At 34.9% G+C, this 23,016-nt stretch overlaps 1 protein-coding gene across 1 annotated transcript in view; it reads right to left on the reverse strand.

The window, feature by feature from the left end:
• Positions 1-23,016, reverse strand: part of CNTNAP2 (contactin associated protein 2) — a 1,019,478-nt gene that overhangs the window by 434,394 nt on the left and 562,068 nt on the right. The window contains exon 9 of the mRNA XM_038163912.1: positions 20,168-20,317. Coding sequence (XP_038019840.1) covers positions 20,168-20,317 — 150 coding nt within the window. The remainder of the gene's footprint in view (positions 1-20,167; positions 20,318-23,016) is intronic.

Raw genomic sequence — 23,016 nt, forward strand, 5'->3', positions numbered from 1 at the left:
TGTGCACAAGTAACTATAGCTAATTTCTTAATCTAACTCTTGAATAAAACCAAGATAGATTGACCATTTTTCATGTCACATTCCAGATGCTACTTCAGTTTATTCCTGATACAAAGTAGTTGTCTTCAGCAAAAACAAATGTTCATTTGGGACTTGGTCCTCGGTAGTCTGTGGCAGACTACAGACATCATTAAGAGCTTTTCATTTAACCTGTAAATGAAAGAATGTCAAGATAAATCAGCAGAATTTCTCTTCATTTCAGAGATGATACAAACCCACTTTCAATATATACAAACATTTCTACAAGCTTCCTTCCACTAAAGACTAAAAACTGCTAATGGAGATCCAAAATATACAAAAGAAACAGCTCTTGAGGAAAAGCTCTTTAAAACATGTGAACAGGATCTGTAGGGCAGATGTACACGGGAGGGCAATATATGTTCCTGAAATCCAATTTTAAATGCATTTTATTGGTCTAATTTGGCAGGACAGCCATAGCCTAAGATCCATCTGATCCAGAAAAACCAGGAGGAAACAAAACCAAAGAGCTATTTCAATGATGAGATCAGAGTAACACAACCTAAGAGCTTTCTGCTTTCTTTATACTTCCTACATCACTCCCAAAGTTTTTGACAAATTCACCTTCATGTTCAACTACTTAATACAATTTAAGGCAGATCAAAATTATCACCCTCTCCCCCCAAAAAATTCATTAGAAACATAAGAATTTCACTTACAGAGAAAGTAGAGTAATGGCAATGCAGAGCAGTAATCTTACCAGATTGTTTTGCTCTGCATAATTCATCAGAACTATCCCAGGCTGGTGGTGGTTTAGACAGTTTCTGCTGCTGCCATCCATGTCCTGTCTAATTCAATCTACTACTGCTTTACTTTAACATGTAGATACCTAGTAATGTATTGAGCAAAATTATAGTGAAACTGGGACTTTAGAGAAGTTAAACTTCTAGAGAAGATCTCTGTCCATCTGACCTCCTGCCATGCAGTTTACACTGATGCAGTCCAAGAGTGGGGCTCAGGAGGGCACTCCATCTCCTTCCTTAGAACCCAGAGATTGGTCATCAGCTCCAGAGAAGAGCTGAAAGGAAAGGCCCTGAAACTACAATGAGTGAGGGCAAGTAATAGGTGAAAGAGAAAGTGGGCACACACAATGATGAAAGGAACACCTCTTTTTCCCTATTACTTGCTGAAAGGATCAAATGTGGTTTCCATATGATCCTTCCCAGAATTTGTGGAAGTATAAGAAAGGCAGGACAGTGACAAAAATAAACAACATTCTCTTCATAGCATGAAAGTATTTTGCTGCATTCCTGTATGTTTAATTTTGAAGACCTTCCATTACATGGGATGAAGCACCAGTTGTCTGAGGTGTCTCCATGTATTCCTGGTTTTGCTGCCCGGCTAACAGTGATGCAAGAATACCAAATTGCCTGTGTCAAATTGTGCAGCTGACACAAGTGCAAACTGTGGTGCCAAAAGACATGGTCTTTTGTGGAAGTACATCTGAGATCCAAGAAACAATTTGCAGGTTCCTAGTAACTGAATAGATCCAGCGAAGGCTGAGAAATCTGCATTCATTTCAGCAATACAGGCTGCAAGGCACTTCTGGGAAAGAACCATTGCTGTGCTCATAAACATGTTTCTTTGCAGAACATGATCCAATTTTAAAGGCTTTCAGTGCTACTGCTTGACATTTAGACTTTTTCCCACAAGAGACATGTAGCTGAGATGATTTTCCATATGTCTTGGGTCTATTCAAAAGAAAGGCTAATATTCATGAGCTAAAGAAACATTAGACCAAGGTCCCAGCTGAGGTCTAACCAGAGGATAGAAATACATTAACCCCTTCACTAAAAAAAAAAAAAAAAAAAAAAAAAAAAAAAAAAAAAAAAAAAAAAATCTTTTCATAACTATGACTAAAAACGCCCTTTTGCATGACTAACCTTTAAGCCAGGAGAGATATGAGCACCTTTGCTGACAATATATTCTCAATGATTTCAAATGAAGTAAAGACTCTGGAACAGAATGATAAGAGCCTGAGGCTTGGTTTATGCTATTTTTACTTACCCAGAGGGAGCACCTCTTTCACATACGGTCACAGCTCAGGGAATCTGATCCTTTCCTGGAGTTTTAAATAATATATTTATTTTCTTCAAATAACAATTTTACCATATTGAAACAGTCTGTATCAGGACACCAGGATGTTTTGTTTAGAGACATGAACATAAAATCAATTAAACATAATGCTAAGGGCTATTTTGATTAATCATACCCAAGTTAAGCTGGTAGCACACTTAGGAACAATTTCTTTTATTAATCAAATATATTTTAAGTTTCTTGGGCCATCCTCACCATATTCAGACTCAACTGAGGAGCCTAATTCTTCACATCTCCTTTTGCAGCCCTAACTTCTGAGAGGTGTAGGCTAGAGAAGAAAAGCAAACATTTTAGGACAGCAGTTGTGAAAATGTTCCATCAAACTTGAGCCAAGAAACTGCAGAGCCCATTCAGTAAAAAGCAATGAATAATTTAGTATTTCAGAGCACTGTACTTCCAAATGCTGAATGAAAGAAAAAGTTGGCAACATTTTTTTGAAGTCCTGATATCTGGTCTTTTCCTGGTTTATATCTTGATATTACCTTTTCTCAAGAAATTTAACTGGAAAAGTTAAAAAATGAGCTTGTGCTCTCAACAGAGCACACGGGAAAGAGAATAAGCTCACAAAGAAAATTAGGAACAGAGAAAAGAGTAAAATATAAGCTCAAAAAGCATATCACAAGATGAGCACTTAAACAGCTGCAGGACCCTGACTTTCTTACTTGATTTATTGAATCCTACACTGGAGTTTTTCTTCCTTATTTTGTTAAAAAGGTGAATGCTCATTCATCTTCCCTGCACTATTTAATAATGTGAGAATGAACTGTCTCATCTTCACTAATATCACAACTTTTATTTCATCACCCATTTTCTTCAGGGCCAGAAGAACTTTTCTTGATTCGGTTTACAAAGGCTACAGACAAGATTTACTCCATGCTGATTGAGCAAGAAATCAATGGACGATGCATTTGCATCTCAATGAATCACCTAATTAGCTGCTTTCTAAAAATGAAATCAGTTAATTACATATAACCTTTTCAGTAAAATTAAATGACAGCAAATTCACTTTGCCAAGAAAATTCTTTATGTCCTCCACAAATGACTGCTCTCTTTATCTCACGTGTATTTTCTATTATGTAGCTACTGCTCATCTACTGGAGGCACAAATATTAAGGCCGTGTAAGCATGGCTGTGTACTGTGTGCCCAATCACAGATTCCCAGCAGGCAGGTTGAGGGATTTCAATGGACCTACACTTACATGGCTCAGACCTATTACTTCAGGATGAAGAATTTAGACTAGCTTCTCAGCAATTTATACAGGTCTAATTTTTCTGACTAGTAAGATTAAAACAGGTCTTATTTTTCTGACTACCAAGTATTGCATGAGCTGTGTGGGTTAAGGCAAAAGAAAGCTGCCTGTGGAAGACAGGAAAGAATAGACTGGCAAAAGCCTCTTCTGACCAAATAATTGAGTGATATCAAGGAACAATACCAAAATTATTAGCTTTAATGACTTTGCCTTCTGTCCAATCAAGCTATAAAATAACTTTTAACCTCATGAAAAACCCATGAACACAGATGAACAACTGGTAGGATGAAATGTGATAAATCTCTGAAAACAGAGACATTTTCCTTCACCCTGAGAGAAGGCCACCTCTCTATGAGAATATCATTTTAGGTAAACAAAGTAAAGAAACATTCATGTAATGTGTTGTTTTACTAAGGTTTTTAAGGTTTCCCTCTTTCTCCAATTTTTTTTTATTTTACTGGGAAAAAGCCTCACATGATGTAATTTATAACCCACTAGTCTTACCTCCAAAGAGAAAACTTCAAGAACCCAAATTCTATCAGATTTGGTAAAAACTACTGCGGTCAAGGGAGGAATTGGAGTGCTACACTCTCTAATGTTAAAGTATGAAAATGGATACCTAGAGGTATACACTCAAGAAGAGAATAACTGTCAACTGTCATTCTGATATTGAACTAATAAGATTCATTCTGCAAAATTTTTGGCAATTCATTTACCGATTATTTACAGAAGGAACATTTCCTTAATTTCAATTGTAATTTACTGACCATTTTAATAATGTATAGAATATCTATTCTAGGGAATGTGTACTCCTAAGACACGCAGAGGAAAATAAAGTTTTAACAACAGCAAAATTCCAAATTAAGATATAAGCACAGCCCAGCCCATTTAGTTCCTCCTTCTATGGCATCCTTCTCAATTCAAAAATATCAGCCTAATGTATTTTTAGCCTCACCTCTAGGGAGAATCATCTTTACATTTGAACTGTTGTTGTCATCTGCATTTCTTTCTGTCAGATCACTGTGTATTCCTGGGACAGACAAAGCCAAGGAAAACAAAAGGGTTGGAAACAGGAAGTCCAGATTTATTAAGATTACCCCTCAACAAAAGATTGCTTTCTACACAGAAAACATTCTTTCTACATGCAAAATCTCTTGCTCTCTTCTTTTTCTATTTGCTGAGCCTTTATTTGCCCTAAAGGCCTTCTCTGGTAGGTGATTGTGCAGTACAGAAATTATTTCTGAGGTCTTCAGAACTGTCTAGAACTTATTAGGGAAATTGCCCCTACTGTAGGTGCAATCCAGCCCCTAAATAGTGCAATTAGCCATCATGACTCATCGGTCTTGGTCCATTTGTTTGGAAGTACAATAGAAATAGACACAGGGAGAAACTACTCCATTTAGATTCTAAGCAATACTTCTGTTTCCCAATACACTTCCCACATGATTTTTCACTACAGTGAAGTTAGTAAAAACATTGCTAATGCCAAAGTGGTCAACTGTAGTTAAATCTTTCAGGGATCTTTCCTAAGTGGAGTTATAACATATTTTTAGAAGGAGTAAAAAATCAGCCTGGATTGAAAAGTATGCCTAAATAAAGGCAGAGAGAGGATGACATGAACTGAAATTACATGGAAAGTACATGATAAAGGAAACATGGAGAAAAAACTCCAAACAAGATAGATGAAAGAAGTCAATTTAGGAAGTTTGGTGACAAGACTGTGTTTGCAGTGATTAGTTACACTTTCTCATCTAGTTCTCATGCAGACTTCTCTGACTGTCATGACAAATATGTGAACTTTTAATTCAGGGTCGTCATTAGCATCAGTCCTTCTGACCCCTACACCAAAATGTAATTTAAAATTCCAGTGAGGCAGTGTGTGCATTGGTATGCTTACCTGAAAGTGATTTTTCATTCATCCAAACAGAAATAAGTAGTTCAGTAATATATTTTACATTTTAAATTTAAGTTATATTGGTATTTGACACATGCCTGGAAATTGTTTTCTTTGTGATTTTAAGTACAAAGTTTTTGTTTCTTTTAAAACAAAGACATGCTGACACTACAATGTGGACCTAAGTTTTAGTTCCAGAAGTAATATGCTATCAGTACATACCCAACCAGTACCTGAGAACTTTATGTTTTCATTTAGCTTTCTTAGAGATGAGAAAACATGATAAACCTATCAGAGGCACCATCCCTCACCCTCGCCTGGCAGCCTGGGTGATAGAGCCTGCTTTACATTCCGACACAAGACAAATTAGAGTGCACTCAGCTCAGGCTTCATGCTCTCTTCTTGCCAAGGAAGTAATTCATCTCTGCACGTTGATTGAGCGATACTGAGCAGCATGTTGGGAAATAGGAGAGGAAGATGAAGTCAAAAATTGTGGGGAGGGAAGGCAAGTAAGAAGAAGCACAGTAGAAAGGATTCTAACTAAGGAACTGACTAAGGAATTCAGGGCCTTGTAACCAGCCCCACGTAAAAAAGCATGTTAATGTGCAGAGGCAGAATACTAGCTAAAGACACATTCTCAAAAATGTATTTCTATTAATTAAAAATTTAATATGTTTCTAGAAACAGATTAATCCAGACAGTGAAGGGGAAGAAATTAGAATATGTAGGTTTATAGGCACATACTATCCAGGCTTAAATATGAGTAAGAAAAAGATGTCTGAATTGCTTGAAAAATGAGTCTGAGAAAGGACTCATCTAACTCATCATTAGACATACATACATACTACAGACTCATACTACAGACAGCTGCCAAATGAGTAATGGTATGGCACCATTACCAGCTACCCTGGACACCACCTCTGATTTCACTGGAAATGATGAACAACTTACCACTGACAGCCTTGATTATCTTATCTACCCCCAAATGCCATGTGTCCATACTCTTCTTTGTCATCTATATTTCAGATGTGCATAAACATACTGTACTACCATCTGCAGAGTTCAACTTCCTTCACATATCACAAAATACTTTGAGTCACTTTTCCTTCAGCTTTTGAGACAGATTGAAACACAGGCTGATTAAGAATTGAAATAATTTTTATCTTTCAGACTTCAGGTATCACATAAGGTAAGAATTTTATTTAAAAGAAATGCAAATACATAGTATACAGTAAAATAATAAAAAAACCTATCCCTCTAATCACTCCTTAAAAATGTCTTATCGTGGCATTAGCATGAAGTTAGAGGACCACAGAAAGTGTTGTGTACCCCCTCAATCTCACTGTTCCTATAAACACAGAATTTGCTCATACTGACCTGGTAAGACAATACATAAAAAAGCTATCATTTATTTCCATAGCATTTATTCTGCTTTACAATCTAGACAGTGATCTGATCACAGAGCTAAGCACTTTTCAGTAAGCTTTAAGCAATTTAATGAAATTTCTATTATGCTGTAAGAGCGAACATTTTAAGACCGTAAGTTTTCATATAATTCAAAGTGATATTTTAATATTACATGCTTATTTTCTTCTCCCAAATATTACTTCATCGTGCATCTCTCATATTTTGGCAATGATTCTATGAAATTTAGCAGCACCAGTACATCATGAAGCTTCATGGTAAAATAAAGGTGCATTGCTTGGCAACTGCTTAAAGTTAAAGCTGTTTCATTACTGAAACACACAATACAGCACATTTGAAGTCCTTCATGGCTGTAGATACTGCCATCAATCAATGTGCAAACATGATATTGAGATATGAAAATATATAACTCCATGACAAAAAAACCTTAAAAAATATAAACTTTGTTTTTCTTTATCTGCCTTCATAGGTTATGAAATTATGCAGATGAAATACTGAAGTACATTCGTATTACTCTCTCTGTATACAACTGCTATTTAGGAGAAAGAAGAAACTGTCAGGAAATTATAAAGTATCTATTTTCTATTATTTTATTCACTTAGGTTAAAATATTAACCTTCTCTCAGTTTAAAACAAAGTTGTCACTGTCTATTAGTAAAATAAAAATTTATTCTATTCTATGTTTACCTAAAATTATTTCAGTCTTGAGCACTGCACTCTTTTTACATTATTAGATATTTTATTAATACAAATCTTCTTCAATAATATCTGTACTGCTTGTCACAAACATACTAATAAGCAAGAAGATTCAGTCACACTACTCTTTCAAGAATATTAATTTCAGTGCATCTTCAAAGCATATTCCTGGATTTGTCATCTTTATCCCTTGTGCATAAGATGATTAATTTTTAATAACACTAGTATCAATAAAAATAACTGAAAATTTGATTTGCGTTGTGTCATAAATCTAAACTGACTCACAAATACCCTTTTAAGAAGTCTAGTAATAAGTCTCTCAGATTGTAATTTATTTAAGTGGAACCCAAAGTAATTTATCAGAAGACATGTATGCAACAACTGTTTTCCTTGGAGAAAAAAAAATCATCATATTATTCATAAAGGAGATGATAAAATTCTTTTAGTTACTCATTATATTAATTAATTTTGAATTTTATCAGTTAATAAAAAGGTAACTTCTTTTCACTTCATAAACTGAACTTATATTAGCAATTCTGTTCATTCTGTTCATTCTGTTTTAGTTCATCCATAAGTCACATCATATTGTCCTTTACACAGCTGGGTCTTTTTTTGTAACTAACTCATCTCCAACATATCTGGAGATGATGTTATATATGTTTTTATACCACACACATACTCATATCTTTCTATCTATCTAGATTGATAGATACATATATATGTATATATATATATATATATATACATATATATATGTATATATATATATACACACACATATACACATACACATGTTTGTCTGCATATGTGTATATACATATATGTCATTTGCAATCCATGATGTTTGGAAAGAACATAACCTTCCTAAAATGGGACAAATAACATTAAATGTCTTTCTAAATCTAACAAACAAAACTAACATTTCAAACAGTATGCTTTTCCATAAAACTTTTTTTTTTATGCAGTATTACTTTTACAAAAGCTCAAATTTCAAAACTGATAAAAGAACATAAAACCATTTTCAGTAAATATATAGTCACTGGGGCTTAAAATGAACTTTTAACAATTATTTGTAGTAATAAATAACTAGGACTTGAATATTCAAGGAAAAGTAATACATTAGTACTGGGAATAGAGTCAATTTTATTGTTCACAGTCAATTTTTAATTAGTCACCCTCAAATTAGTATTTTTAATGTAATTTTGTAGGTAGCTGAACTGAACAGCAGATATTTAATAGCTTGCTAAGGGTCACACATCCTGCAATATATTGAGCCCTCTCCAAATCTCTACAACTTTATTTCCACTGGGGTAGATTTTAAGAGCATAAGAGGGAAATCCACATTTGACTTTCAATTTTTAATTAGGCCAGAAAATAAGTTATCAGAAAAGTCAAATAAACACTTATTATCTTATTAACTGAGATAAGAATAACAATTTTTCGCCAGAGATAATAAATACAAAGTGATTACACTATGTTAAAGAAGCATATTTAGGAAATTTGAATTTTAACAATGGAACATAATAATTTAAAAATTATAAATGATGGTTCACTGTAACACAACATATTTAAGAGTGGTAGGCTGCATTAATGAAGAAAAACTTTGACTGAAGCAGAAAACTAAAACACTATCATAAAATTCATGCAGACTAAAGCATCCATCTCTGGTGGGTCTGACTATGGGATGCAGGAAAAGGGAATGGGATACACTCATGCAACTCTTTTTAAAATTGGGCATATGCTTTTTTTCTTTCCAATATATATTTTTAGTGTAAACTCTTTACACATAACAATATAGTTTGTATTTAATTTTATTTTTGAATGGTCCATGCACTTTGTAGAATTCCTCTTTTATTTTCATTATAAGCAAAGGTTTTTTGAAATAGTCTTAAGCTTATGATGAAAACAAAATTCTTCTATTTATTTCACTAAGCAAGAACTTCTTACAAACAGTTTGCAAGCTTCTGAGATGTTGAAAGTTAATGAAACTGCAGATCAATAAGATTAGAAATGTGAGTCCAAATCATTGTGATCTGTAGAGCAGTAAACTCTAAGGCTGTTTCTGAAACTGCTAATAATCAGATTCTTCCTGCCCCTGCATCTCCTGAAATAGCAAGGCAGAAAATGGAGTGAATTTTTAAAATGAGACCAGTTTCAGAGCAGTTTCACAAAAAATTATGGGTAAGGAAGAATGCTCTGTATGTCACACTCCAAAGAGTAAAAAAGACGTTGGATGAAACAAATTTCTTTAAGAATGCTCTCTGAATGTTGGTATCACCCTCTTTAAAGGATTACCTTTTTTCAGCTCAGTAAAATCTGAATTAGTTCTGAAATTCCATCAGAGTGCACACACATTTGTTCTTGACTCTGAAAACAAACCTGAAAGGAGAAATACAATGACTTGGATAGCTGCCTCGCTATAATGATGTGCTGAGAATACATTCATTAGTCAGAGTCTTTCTCAAATACACTCAACTAAAGAATAGAATGTAATCTACACTAACTGCTAATACATTTGCAATAGCAGAGTTATAATGAATACTTTCAGAAGATATTAGAATCATGGCAAACTTCTTTGACCCAATTAAGGAAAGTTTTACTGCAAAATTTCCATGGAGATCCTTGGTTGCAGTATTTTTTGCTTTCTCAATCAAATGTGACTTTTGAAGATCTGTCTTTATTAATTTTAAATTATTGGGTCATTCAGATGCCACAATATTAATTATATGAAGCATGTATGCAAGCCAAATCAATTTTTTGAGTGTCAGCTACAGTGCCTGAATATAACTCCGAATGTTATCAGTGAAAAGCTGAAAAGACCTTGCAGGGGGCATAATCTACTAAGTACTTGCCTACTACAGGTTCAAGTATGGAACAGAGACAAATCCAAAACTCTTCAAATTTCACATGCTTGTATGACATTGAGGAATTTTTTTCCTACATGTGAACTGTACCAAGAATAGATTTTGCATCTTTCTTTGAACTTTGAAATGCTGAAGCTCTAAATAAAATTAGTTCTGTTGAACACATTTTTAATGAGTGCACATGTATACACATGTGGTTGTGTCATTTTGTAGAATCATCCCAGTGGCTGATGGCACATATCAAAAGCAATTTTTGACTAAAAAAGAATTACACTTTACCAAATGATAGGTGGATTTGATATTTTTATATTTCTGGCCACAAACATGAGATATGACTACAGTCTTTTTGTTAATATTTGTAGGATTCTTGAAAAGATCACGTAATGCATTTATAAAAACCTGTCCTATTTGACTTTTGTTGAGATCATAAATATAATAAAATCTCTTTTAAAATGAAATAGGAATATATAACTGACAAAAAAGAGCCGTACTATTCTCAGAAAGATTTAAGCTTCATTTATTATTCCAGTTGTATAATTCCTCAGTGACCTTTCTTCAACATGCATCAAGATATGCAGTATTCCATCTTTGTGCTATCTCAAGATTTTTCATCAAGCATCCACAGAGTAACTGAGTCATTATCAGCATGAGTACTGTTTACTCACTCCATGATTTTTAAGACATTCAAATAATAAAAGGCTCTTCCTTTACAGTTGTGTTTACCCCTGTCCTTCGCAAAGTTCTTAATAAGAGGCATTAGTGAATGTGCAATCAGAAAAAAATAAAAGACATGGAAAAGCTCTTATCAAGTCAATGGGGAACACGAATAGCAAAGACAATGAGCATAAATAAGAGACTATAAAAAAATACAAGAAGGTCAACTCTGTGAAACCTGTTCCCATTACTAAAAATCATGGGAATATGGGATTTGAACATCTTATTCCAAAATTCTACTCCATTTTATTATGATGCAAGTGAAACCACAAAAGGCCTGAGTAATTACAAAAAAACACCATTTACTCTGAAGCTCCACAGAAATATCCAAACTTACAGAATCAAATATAAAAAATGGTTTTCAAAAAACTCACTAAAAAATGTCAAGTATGGAAAGTGTTTTAGGAAGTCTGGTCAGTAAGAACAATAAAACTTAAGTATGAAGAGCAGATGAAGCATTTTCAAGCACCACTAGAGCTTGCTTCTTTTTTCATCATCTGCTTGGAAAAAAAAAAAAAAGATTCACAAGAAAATATCCTTAGTGCCCTCTAGAGAGTATTTTTCCTGTTATAGACTAAAGCAAAATACTTCCTACACAAATACAAAAATATCATGCACACTGCTACACACAGCACCGCTATGTGACGTGTTTTTATTGATAAATAGAAGTTTGCTTACCAAAGGATTTTCAGTCATTGTATTTTACTAGCCACAGCATCTAATCTCACTTGGATTTGTTGGACTAGATCAAATGATAAGCATGCAGGTCTCACTCCAGAGGAAGAAAGTCTGTAAAATCACTTCTCAGGACTCTCAGTAGAGTTATGCATGCATTTTGTATGATAGGCAATGAACTCAAAGAGACTAAGGGTATTCTTTATTGCCATGGAAACAAATCCAGCTTTTCCTTTCTCCAGTTTGCAATATAACCTTGACAGTGACCATCATCTCTCAAAAGTCTCATATTTCTTTTCTTCATTCACAAACACAGGATGTTTTTAACAGCTTCATGGTTAGTATTTATATTAATTCTACCTCAGAGAAATTGCTCTGTCATAAGGAAAAAACTCAATTCCCCCCCAAGAAAAACCAAAACAAACAAAAAAACCCAAAAAACCAAAAAAAAACCAAAAAACCAAACCAAACCAAACCAAAAAAAAAAAAAAACCAAAACAACAACAACAACAAAAAAACAAACCCAAAAAAGAGTGTCAAAGGATTGTGGCCATTCAGTGAATAAGCTGGTTAACCACCAGTTCCCCCCTAAAGATATCATAAATATTAAATATTCAGTACTGCATTATCAAACCTTCTCCACCCCCAATTAAACTGAAAGCAGACATACTTTGACACTTACAAGGTAATTTAATGCAAACTGGGAAGTAATCCAGTTGCCATCAGCAATCCATGCTGTAGATTTGTGCATCTCCAACTTGGTACTTCCTGCTGCAAAGTACTATATAGGTAAGTTCAGTGTTTAGCTGGTAAGTGGAAAAAAAAGCCTTTAAACCTTCTCTTTCAGCTTCACGGTTCCATTTTGCCAATTTATGCAGATAAATCAGATCTACACCACTGACTGTGAGATTCAATAAAGTTCTCTCTTTGGAAGATATAAGCCTTCAAAATCTGCTTCATGATTTACAAAAGCATCACTAATAAGTGCTCTTGTTAGAGCTGTAGACTGCCACTTTTATATGATGAGATTTGTTGTCTTCAGTAGAAGGTGATTACAACCTGGGACTGCAGGCATGCAAGGATTTAATTGGCAGCCCTAGACACAAAGGGCTACCTGCAGCTTGCCTATATAGTAGAAGCAGCAGATAGTAATTATAATTGGAGCTCCAATCAGGTTTCATATATGTGACAGAATTTACAATCAGCGCTGAGAACCATTCTCCACTCAGACCATATGAGTCAGGCAGGCCTTTTTCTAAATAACATATTTTTGTTCTGTCTCCCACTTTCAGAAACACTACACTTGGTGATATCTGGTTTTCTTTCTCGTGTTATGCATTTATGACTCATTAAATCAGATTTCAAAGTTATTAATGTTCACAATCATCTAGATAAGTAGATTTCTCTGAAAAATGAGTCAGTTGTCTGAATTTCACCAGAATCAATGGCATTAAGGCAACTTTTTGTCTAAGGTTGTTTACAATATTAACAGGTGCTCATTTACATACTTAAAACATTGAAATGTGACTGAAAATTTGTCCTATGTTTAGAGGTGTGGGAGGAAAAAGGGAGGTCACCAAGGTGATCAGAGGGATTGACCACCTCTCGCATGCTAAAAGGCTGAGAGGACTGGATTTTTCAGCCTGGAAATAGGAGGCTTACTGGCGACCTAATTGTGGCTTTCCAGTACCTGAAGGGAGCCTACAAGGAATATGGAGAGGGATCCTTTACAAGAAAGAGGAGAAATGGCTTCAAACTGAAAGAGAGGAGGTTTAGATCAGATATTAGGAAGAATTTCCTTACTGTGAGGGTGGTGAGACACTACGACAGGTTACCCAGAAAAGTTGTGGAGGTCCTGTCCCTGGAAGTGTTTAAGACCAGGCTGGATGGGGCTCTCAGCAATCCGGTCTAGTGGAACATACCACTGCCCAGGACAGAAGGGTTGGAGCTACACTGATCTTCCCTTCCAATCCAAGCCATTCTGTGATTCTATGATCCTATGATTTTAAAGAGGAATATCACAGATTTTGCTATGGAAAATCCACTGAGGAGCATCAGTAAGTCACTCCCCAAAGAAAGGAAAGCCTCTGAAAACAGTATGGCTTATTAATGGCACCAGTAATTTACCTTTTCTCGTTTCTATTATTTTTTTCCTGTGTAGATTTGTTGAATCTTGGCTGTGGACAATAAGCACATGCATAAACCTAGCCAAGATACCCTTGAGAAATAGTTAAAGTTGGTGGAAGTGTTATTCCAGCATTAATTAGCATTCTCCACTACTTAGAAGTATGATTATTTTCACACAACAGAAAAGCATATGTGTTTATTTTTCACATCACAGTTTAAGACACTCATACAGACACAGTTGTGATTCCTAGTGCCATCAACAGACTACATTGCTTTAAGTGCTCTGAAACCATAGAGCTCTAATCAGTACTGACTAGTGATAAGTACTGGTTAACATTCCTACCAACTTTCACTGCTTCTTGAAATGCCTGCCCTTCCCCTCCTATCAGTACTTTTTTCACTTACTGGTACCAAAAACCTTGTTGCTTGGCCTAATAAATCGAATAAAGGAGGGCCATATAGAACACAGGTACAATTTTCCCTTTTTGAGTGTGTGTCCAACACCTTTCCTCTGAGTCTTCAACAGAAATTTCCTTCTCCAAAACTGTTTCCTTTAGAAGAAGAGTGGGCAATTTTTACAAGCCCCTTTTCTTTCTGTTTGGAATCAAGATCTGTAGTTGATAGGGAATTTCCCCTATTTTTATTTTAATTTTCTTTAATATTCGGACACTGGAACAATTTGCTTCAGACAAAGACTCAGGGAACAGTATGATGACTCTACTTAGTGAAAAAGGAAATTAATAATACACTTACAGAGTTAGAGACAATAGAGTTCCACAAAGTCAATTTAGTCCTTACCCTGTCCATGCAGGTTTACTTTCTCTGGTATACATTCTTCCTCATTTGTTCTTTCTTGGTTTTAAATGACAGTAAGAGTAAAGAAAATGTATTGAAAAATTTGATGTTCTCTTTTCTGCAGCACACAAACATTTGCTTTAGTGCTTCGAAGAAAATAAAGTAAGAGATTAAGTTCCTATGCTTTATTTTTTGAGAAATTTCTAGATATATATTCTGTGGCTAAAATCTTCAGCTTAACAAGAGATTTATGTTGTAACAAGGAGAGCACTTTTCAAGACTTCATCCATTTATATTTCAGTGGATAGACATTTCTCATATTTAATAGACCTTTACTCAAAAGCTGACGTTATTCCAGCAAGACTCATGCCCCCATACATACATTCCTAAACTGCCATTACCATGCATTTCATCTTTTATTTGCTTCTTGCACATTGTACCAGCTTTCTGCCTGCACCTGTTTTTCTTCAGGACATCAATCTATCTCCAGTATTTCTGCTTGTACTGTTGAATAAAATGTGTTGGTGGATTGGCATATTGACATCACTGACATTACTGAAAATTAATCACAGAAAGTCACTATTATTTTACTTGGTCTCATTTTTATAACCTTCAAATTCTCTGAATGAAATAAACAAAAATTTAAAATGATGAAAAAAGCATAAATCTCAAAGAGTTAATGGGAAATGATGATCAACTCCCTTCAGTTCTGTCAGTTGTATAAAGGGAATATGTACTCAGTTGTGTTTCCTCATTCATAGTACAAGTGAGATGATGAAATAATAAAGAATTTCAATCATGTACTAAATACCAGAGAGAGGTTTATAATTGCCTGCCATCTAATTTTTTCTTTTACTTGTTACAAGCACTTCCTTTCTTTGCTCATGTTTATAAATTTTGCATATCTGCATTCTTTACTCATGTATTGACTTATAAACATTCCAGATTTAACAATCCAAGGTATGAGGGCTGTTAAAATATATGACCTATTCCAATCCTTTTATTTCCATTTCATTTGTTTACCATTATTTCATAGGTCTGACTTGGGAGAATACCTGAAGATGAATGTTGAAGACATACAAAAATCACATTATACCCTGAGTTACTTGGAATTTCCTATGTGTTCTCCTTATGGAATTGTATGTGAGTTTACAGCAGAGTTATGATCATGAGAAGATAGATTTCAAAACACACTCAAGACTCTTTTTACAAGAAATGAAAATTTGAGCATCCTGTCTTGTGGTCATATAGGCAAAAGAAAATCCAAACCACCAGAAACAACAAATGGGCAGCAAAAACTGAAGCCCTAACATACAAAAGTCTGCAGAAATGATGGGCAAAAATACAAATTCAGCCAAACATTGTTACTTATTTATATGCAAGAACTTTCAGACTTGCAGGAATGAAGTCAGCTGGGACTTTTTTATTTTTTAGGTAACAGATAACATGAATTGCCATTAGCTGGGTCTCATTTATTTGTTGTGACACATAAAAACTCAATTTTGGTTTTGCTGAACAAGTTTGAATTTGACCTACACAGACATACCCTCCCCCCCAAAAAAAACCCAAAGTGACCCCTTTCTATCTGATAATACTTGCAATTATGATACTTCAGATGCTTTTAAAATGTCAGTGACACTACCTAGGAACTGTTGGCATAACTGTAAAAGCTGTTAATGAAAACAATCCACACAATTATAACAATGGGTAACAATGAAAAATTTAGACACACCACACAAAGATCTTTAAGAAGGGAATGTTCACAGAAGAGTCCTGGAAATGTGAAACATAGGAAGGTAATTTTTCTCCTAAAATTTCCTCCTCCTTCCATCACCTCTGATTTACATATTTTTAGACCAACACAACTTTTCAAAATGAGTTCAACTCTAGGAACTAGACTTCATGTGTTTTGCAGAGAAAGGGAGGACTTTCTATACACCCCAGACTGGTGTCCCAGAGGAAACTTACTCCATATTCCTTTCATCTTTACTTGTCAGAAAAAGCAGCACAGAGTGGATTGACTAATGCTCACAGCATACCTTTGATCTCAATGAAAATTTAGCACTCATACAAAAAACTCTCACATCCTTGCCAATGAAAAGGAGAGGAAAAGTAGATACAATTGAAAAAAAATGCCATAGAAACAAGTCAAAATTGTGTCTCTAATCAAATATTTCCTGTGGACATCAGGCAGCTATTAGGTGGTTTGGTGAAAGCTTAGGATGCTTCACAAAAGCCCTTTATCTCCAACAGTGCAAATGAGGTTAATGGACTCATTCTCACTCTGTGATTCACTTCCTCTGTTCTGTTTCTTTGTTTTATGCAGATAATTGGAAACAACAAAGAAACATTCTCTAGAGCTTAGTAGGGAAGAGAAATTCACTTCTTTCCAAAAACACAAATTCAAGAGAAGAAAAAGAAGAAAAATAAAACCAGTGGGCAGAAAATAAGTTATACAGAAGGGTAATAGGCAATTAGCACCCACCCTCCCACACTTCACACAATCTACAGAAATGGCTCATCTTACACAGCTTCCCCTTACTCTTTAGGCTTGAATAAAACATCACTACTGTCTCCCTTGGGAGGCTCTCAGTATTCCTGGGAGATGGCACTGGAGAGGCAGAAAGCAAGGGGAAAAAAGATTTTAACAGTACTGAACATAACATTTTTCTGACAGAGAAAATAATACTCTTATAATTTACTTACTAGTAAATGTACTAAGTACTTTTCTAGTTTTTCAAAACTAGAACAGTTAGTTCTACAGCAGTCGTCACAAAGTATTCTGATTTCTGCATCTCCTTTAGTCAAATGTTACTGCATATGTTTTAAAAATTTGGCTGTGCTGGTCAACCGTAAGCATTTTTGAGAAAATATTGTACTGCAGTGCTGAAATGCAACTTCTAAATCTTTTCTTCAGCAAAGACAATAACATTCCCTATAGCACACATCTGTTGTATTGACACCAAGAAACAGGAAAATAAAGAGGCTCGTTTATTTTGGAATCAGAGAAATGGAAAGATTGGAGAACAAAACACTTGCAAACATATAGTAGCTCCTTCAAAGATGAAGTAGGCCATCAAAGAGTGTTCAGACCAGGCTAGAAATGCTGTATAACCTCTCCAAACACAAATTCAATGGACTGAGTTTCCTCAGTATTTAGAAAGGCCAAGAAATATAGCAGTAGGATTGGATGAATATCATAATATTGCTATCTTTAAACCTCATCATTTAACTTCTGCGTCTGTTATACATGTTTATATTTCAAAATACAAAGGTTTAACAGTGTAAGTATCTGCAACTATCATATTCAATGCTTTAGCAAAGAAATCTAGATTCATTTTCACAATGAAAACATATCATCACTAAAGAATTGATAATTATTTCTACTAGATATCTAGCATTGTGTGGCTAGTTACTGCCCTCTGAATTCGAGAAGCTATCACTTCCTAAACAAGTATGTGTATTTGCAGCAGAGAAGTGTTTGATGCTTTCTTATCTGAACTTATTCCTAAGGAAATTAATAAAAATGTCTTTGATTACCACCTGGCCCAAATTTTTGAGGTCCTTCTCTACATACTCTTGGCAAATGTTATTTGTTTAAAGCCATGACTTGGAGTGCTTCTAAATACAAGTAAGGAGGAACATGTACATTTGGAGGGAACAGAACAAAAATACCTTTGCCTTATAAGTTGCAGGTGATGAATATAAAGATTAGGAATAATAAGCTTCTAATATGCATCCAAAAGACTCTCTTTAAGTTGCAGTCTTTAATATATTATTTATATATACATAAATAACATACATTTACATAGAAATATTTATGTGGGAACATAATATTAAAAATGGGTTCTATAAGATAAGCTACCTCAGATTCACAGATTCTGACAGTTTAGGTGAGTGAGTTAAGTGTTGCAAATGCAGATTTTGAAATAAACTTGGGACATGAAGGTTAGGACGCCACTGTTCTTTTGACATACCTCCAGAAGACCTTTCAGAGGACAAAAGATACTAAGGAAAAACAAACATCCCATAATTTGTGTAACAGGACCAGGTATTTGCATGAACAGATGTGGGAATGAGACTTCAGGGATTTCATGATTGACTTTCATATCCCACTGGAACAATATCCGCATGCATGCTTGTTTTTTATGTAAGAATGGTGGAATCAGAAAGTACAGGTCAAAAATAACAAATCAAGCAAATTTCATAGTCTAACTGAAATGACAACAAATCAACCTGACTTTTGACTGAGAAAGGGTACAAAAGCTACCTGGATAATCTAGGCAATCTGTCCCTCATACAGAGAGAAACAAAGGTAAAAGACATTTCAGAAGAAATCAGTCAATCTGTCTCCAGAAACCTAATAGTGATCTAGGGCATTTTAATTATCAAAATTAACAGAATTTAACACTTGATATATTATGTACAGCATTTCTTCTCATTGTCTCCTATGTGTGCTTAATAACATCATTTAATTAGAATGTCACAGACTGTTCTGACAAATTGAACATACTATGTTTTGACAACAAAATAATTTCCACACTTTAGCATGTGGAAACTGGCTATACTAGAACACTTATGTGAGGCAATAGGCTAAAAATACAATATTAGCTGAATTATGGATATTGAAAAATTGGCATATTACAGCAAAAGGAAGTTTAACTCTCGTGACAGACCTTTAATTTGATAACAATGAAATGCAAACAACCTTGAAATTACTGTTTTCCCTTTCTATTTAGAGTACTTCATGTAACACTAATTTTTCCATTCATTGGGTAATCTTATGACTATTTATAGTATCACATTCATATTTTATTTTTATTAGACATGCATCTTGTAGGTTTTAAAGAAATCAATTCTTGACACTGATAAATTCTACTTTTAAAGTTTGTGTTCTCTGTCTGAAGAATTCATGCTAAACCTCAAATGTGTGGCACACTTCAAAAGTGGAACCTGCCTTTTTTACGGATCAAAAATATTTTTGACACACAAACACACTTTTTAATATAGAAATTTAAATGTCAATTTTAAAAATCCAAGACTTTTGATGATTTTTTTTGATTTTCATAATGCTATCATAGAAGATCAAGCACAATAAATATCAAAGACACAATTTTTAAACACCCCTCTTTAGTATATGGACTGTCACCAAACAAAAATACTGAACAGTCTAAGGCTTCAACCTATGAGAGCTTCTCAATTATTCACAATCATGACAGTGCTTAAAAATCAGCAAAAAAATCAGGACTGTCTGAACAATGATTTATTTTGTTCCTCTTCAGGATTTCAAACTTAAAAAGTTAAGTTTATTTCTCTACTTGGAGCCTTTAGTTTAAAATATTAAGAATCCCCTTTCTCTGAAATGTTCAGAGATGTAAGAAATCATTCCAAGATATATTGGACATGAAATTAAGTTTAGTCTTGTACACCTAGGCTTTTACCCCATAATAAGATACACATAAATGAATTACATCCTGAACTCCATTTCACCTATTATATACATTAAAAGACAACAGCACTTTAGGCATGTATTTGTTTTGATATTTTTTTACCTCCAAAGAAATATTTTTCTCCCGTCTTGACTTGTAGAGGGCTGTTAGTTCGAACAGCTGAAGCTTCATCGCCATCAATGGTGAGGACAGCAAAATTTTCCTTAGCCAGGAATCGAACTTCATGCCACTGCCCATCATTGAGACCAGAGCCTATGAAGAACAAAAAAAAACCAAAACATTGCAACATTTTACTTACTCCAATATTAATTCTCTCTATGTGGTTTGCGTGTCTCTTTCACAGGCTCATTATATAAGGTTTAATAAAGGTTACTACAGAAATGAAATCCTTTTAGTGGGATAATGAGGTATTGTTACTAAAGTAACAATTACAAAGAAATCCACATTATCTCATAAATACAAGTCTTGGAACTACTGAAGTGTCCATGCTCACAGGCAGAACAGTATCTAACTACAGATGTTATCACTCCCCTTTCCTATCAAAAGGCCATATTCTGCATTATACTGATAAAGAATATGTCTTAATTGCTTCCATGATTAAGCTTAGAAGGAAAAGATATCAATTCATCCATTTAACTACAGTGAGTAAGAATGCCAAAGGGCACAACATACTCATGTTAGGCATGTATTATTTTAGATATTTCCAAGAAAAGGGAAAGTAAAAATAGGAGGGGAAAAGGCTCACATAGGTGGTGAATTCACAGCTAATTGGGACGTAGGGCTACTCAGAGAAGAGGAAGACAGCGGAAGATGTTATCACAGAGGAACTTCAAAACCAGTAAATGTATGAAAACCCCACAGTCTTATGGGAGCACCATCTTCCAAATACTGGCAGCAGTGAAGAAGATGGAATTGTTCATTCATTCAGGTATTTTAAAACCCACAGAATTTATATGCTTCTAGTGTTGTCTCCAGCAGCTGGCAGAAAGCCAGTTTGACTGGCACATTAAAACTGCCAAAGGGTGCTGGTTTGTTCTATTCATTTCTGTGCAGACAGGTTATGCTGGGTCAGCAAGTGAGAAGCAAACAATGTAGTAAAAGCAAACTGCAAGTTATGGCACCTCTCACAAGCAATATTTTCCCCACCTAGATAAAGTCATCTTAGCAAAATGTCATTTGCCAAAATAAGCACAATGCAATGTAATAAGCTGTTCCTAAAATTAAGTGAAAAACAAAATGTCAGTAGAAGTACAATGCAACACACCTTTTCAAAATATTCAAAAGGATGTTACCTTCTATGAACGAAGAACAATAGTCTCAGCAAAGAGATATACCTAAAAATTTGATGAATATTCTTCCTAGTGTTTTCACATTTTTGTTTAAAATATGAGATCAAGTTGTGAAATAAAACAGGGTACTCTTTTCATAATATTCTCAGAAAATTCATTGGTATGAATAAAAGTGGTGGAAGCCTCTTGAAAATATATCAGTAAGAAATGTTACTACTAAAGCTTATAAGATTATTCAATCTAGAGTAAGTACAGATAAAAGACTTAAGATACCAAATATGAGGGAATTTTTCTTCCTGTTTGTAAGCTCTTTTCCTATTTTCATTACATTTGAAAAAGAAGGAACTGAAAAAACATATAATGATAACCCAGATAAAATTAATTTTCATTGATAATAAACTAAGAAAGAAAGATACACAATTTTTCATAGACTTCCAAATCAAAATTGTTACAGCATGTGCTACTACAATGGAAGCTTATCAGAACATACTTAAAACCCCAATTTTCCAGCCTGAGATGACCTAATATTAAAAAAATCTATTTTATATTTTTATCGAGGTATTTAGTAGTACCTTGAACTGAATAACAATCACTAGAGACTCCTGGACAAAAATTAAGAATTGGCTATTAAAACACAGAGCATGAAAGCAGTGGCAGGAGCTGTTCATCACAAAGGGAGGTATTATCTAAAACACTCTCTGGAAAGGGGGATATTGCAGAAACCAAGACACAGCAGTATATGAGACAACAAGGTCTCACAGCCAAGCCCCTCAGCCCCAGGCAGGGAGAGGTGAGGGAAAATGGGGCAGAAATGGCCCTGCCAGCTCCAAGGGAAAGTGGAAGCAGGGAAGAGAGCTCTGGCCACCAGAGCAGAGCAACAGCTCAAGAGAGCAGGAGCAGCAGAGTCCTGGTCTTACCCCTGAATGCCCTCCTGTGCTGCTCAGGAACAGGATGTAGAAGAGTTGTGACTGAGGAAGCTGAGCTTCAAGAAGAAGGAGGAAGAAAGGTGTTGTTTTAATGATTGCCTTTGTTTCTCACTATCTACTTTAATTGGCAATGAATTAAATTAATTTTCACAGGCCGAGATTGTTTTGCTTGCAACTGTAATTGGTACATGTTCTCCCTGTCTTTATCTCACTCCATGAGTCTTTATCTCACTCCATGAACTTCTCAGTCCTATTTTCTCCCCTTGCCCTGTTGAGGAGTGGGAGGGAGAGAACCCACCATGACAACTGATGGAACTAGAGACAGATGACTGTGCTATGAAATTGGAAATTCACTGTATTTCATATAACAAGGCTAAGCTCACCATCCTCACCTCTTGAGGATGCTCCTTCATAAAAGAATGAACTGAAAGTACTAATGAAAATAGTTTTTTTTAAGTTAAATATGGCATGAGATGCAAAATACTTCAGTTATTTTAATCTGTTTGTATTTTGTGTTTGTACCATGCTGTCCCCATGTGCAGTGAAGGGAAAACCCCCCCAAGCTCACCAGCAGCATGCTGAGAAACTGAGCATTACAATGACTCAAGGCAAAAAGCTGGTGGAGGGAAGGTGGATGAGCAGAGCAGGTGGTTCTCCTGAGCAGATCAGGAAATGAGAGCATGAGGAGAGCTGCAGGTTAAGATCAGAAGTGATTTCATGCATTCTCTCTGTGTGC

Source organism: Motacilla alba, chromosome 2 (genome assembly GCF_015832195.1).
Source record: "Motacilla alba alba isolate MOTALB_02 chromosome 2, Motacilla_alba_V1.0_pri, whole genome shotgun sequence".
Classification (NCBI taxonomy): Eukaryota; Metazoa; Chordata; class Aves; order Passeriformes; family Motacillidae; genus Motacilla; species Motacilla alba.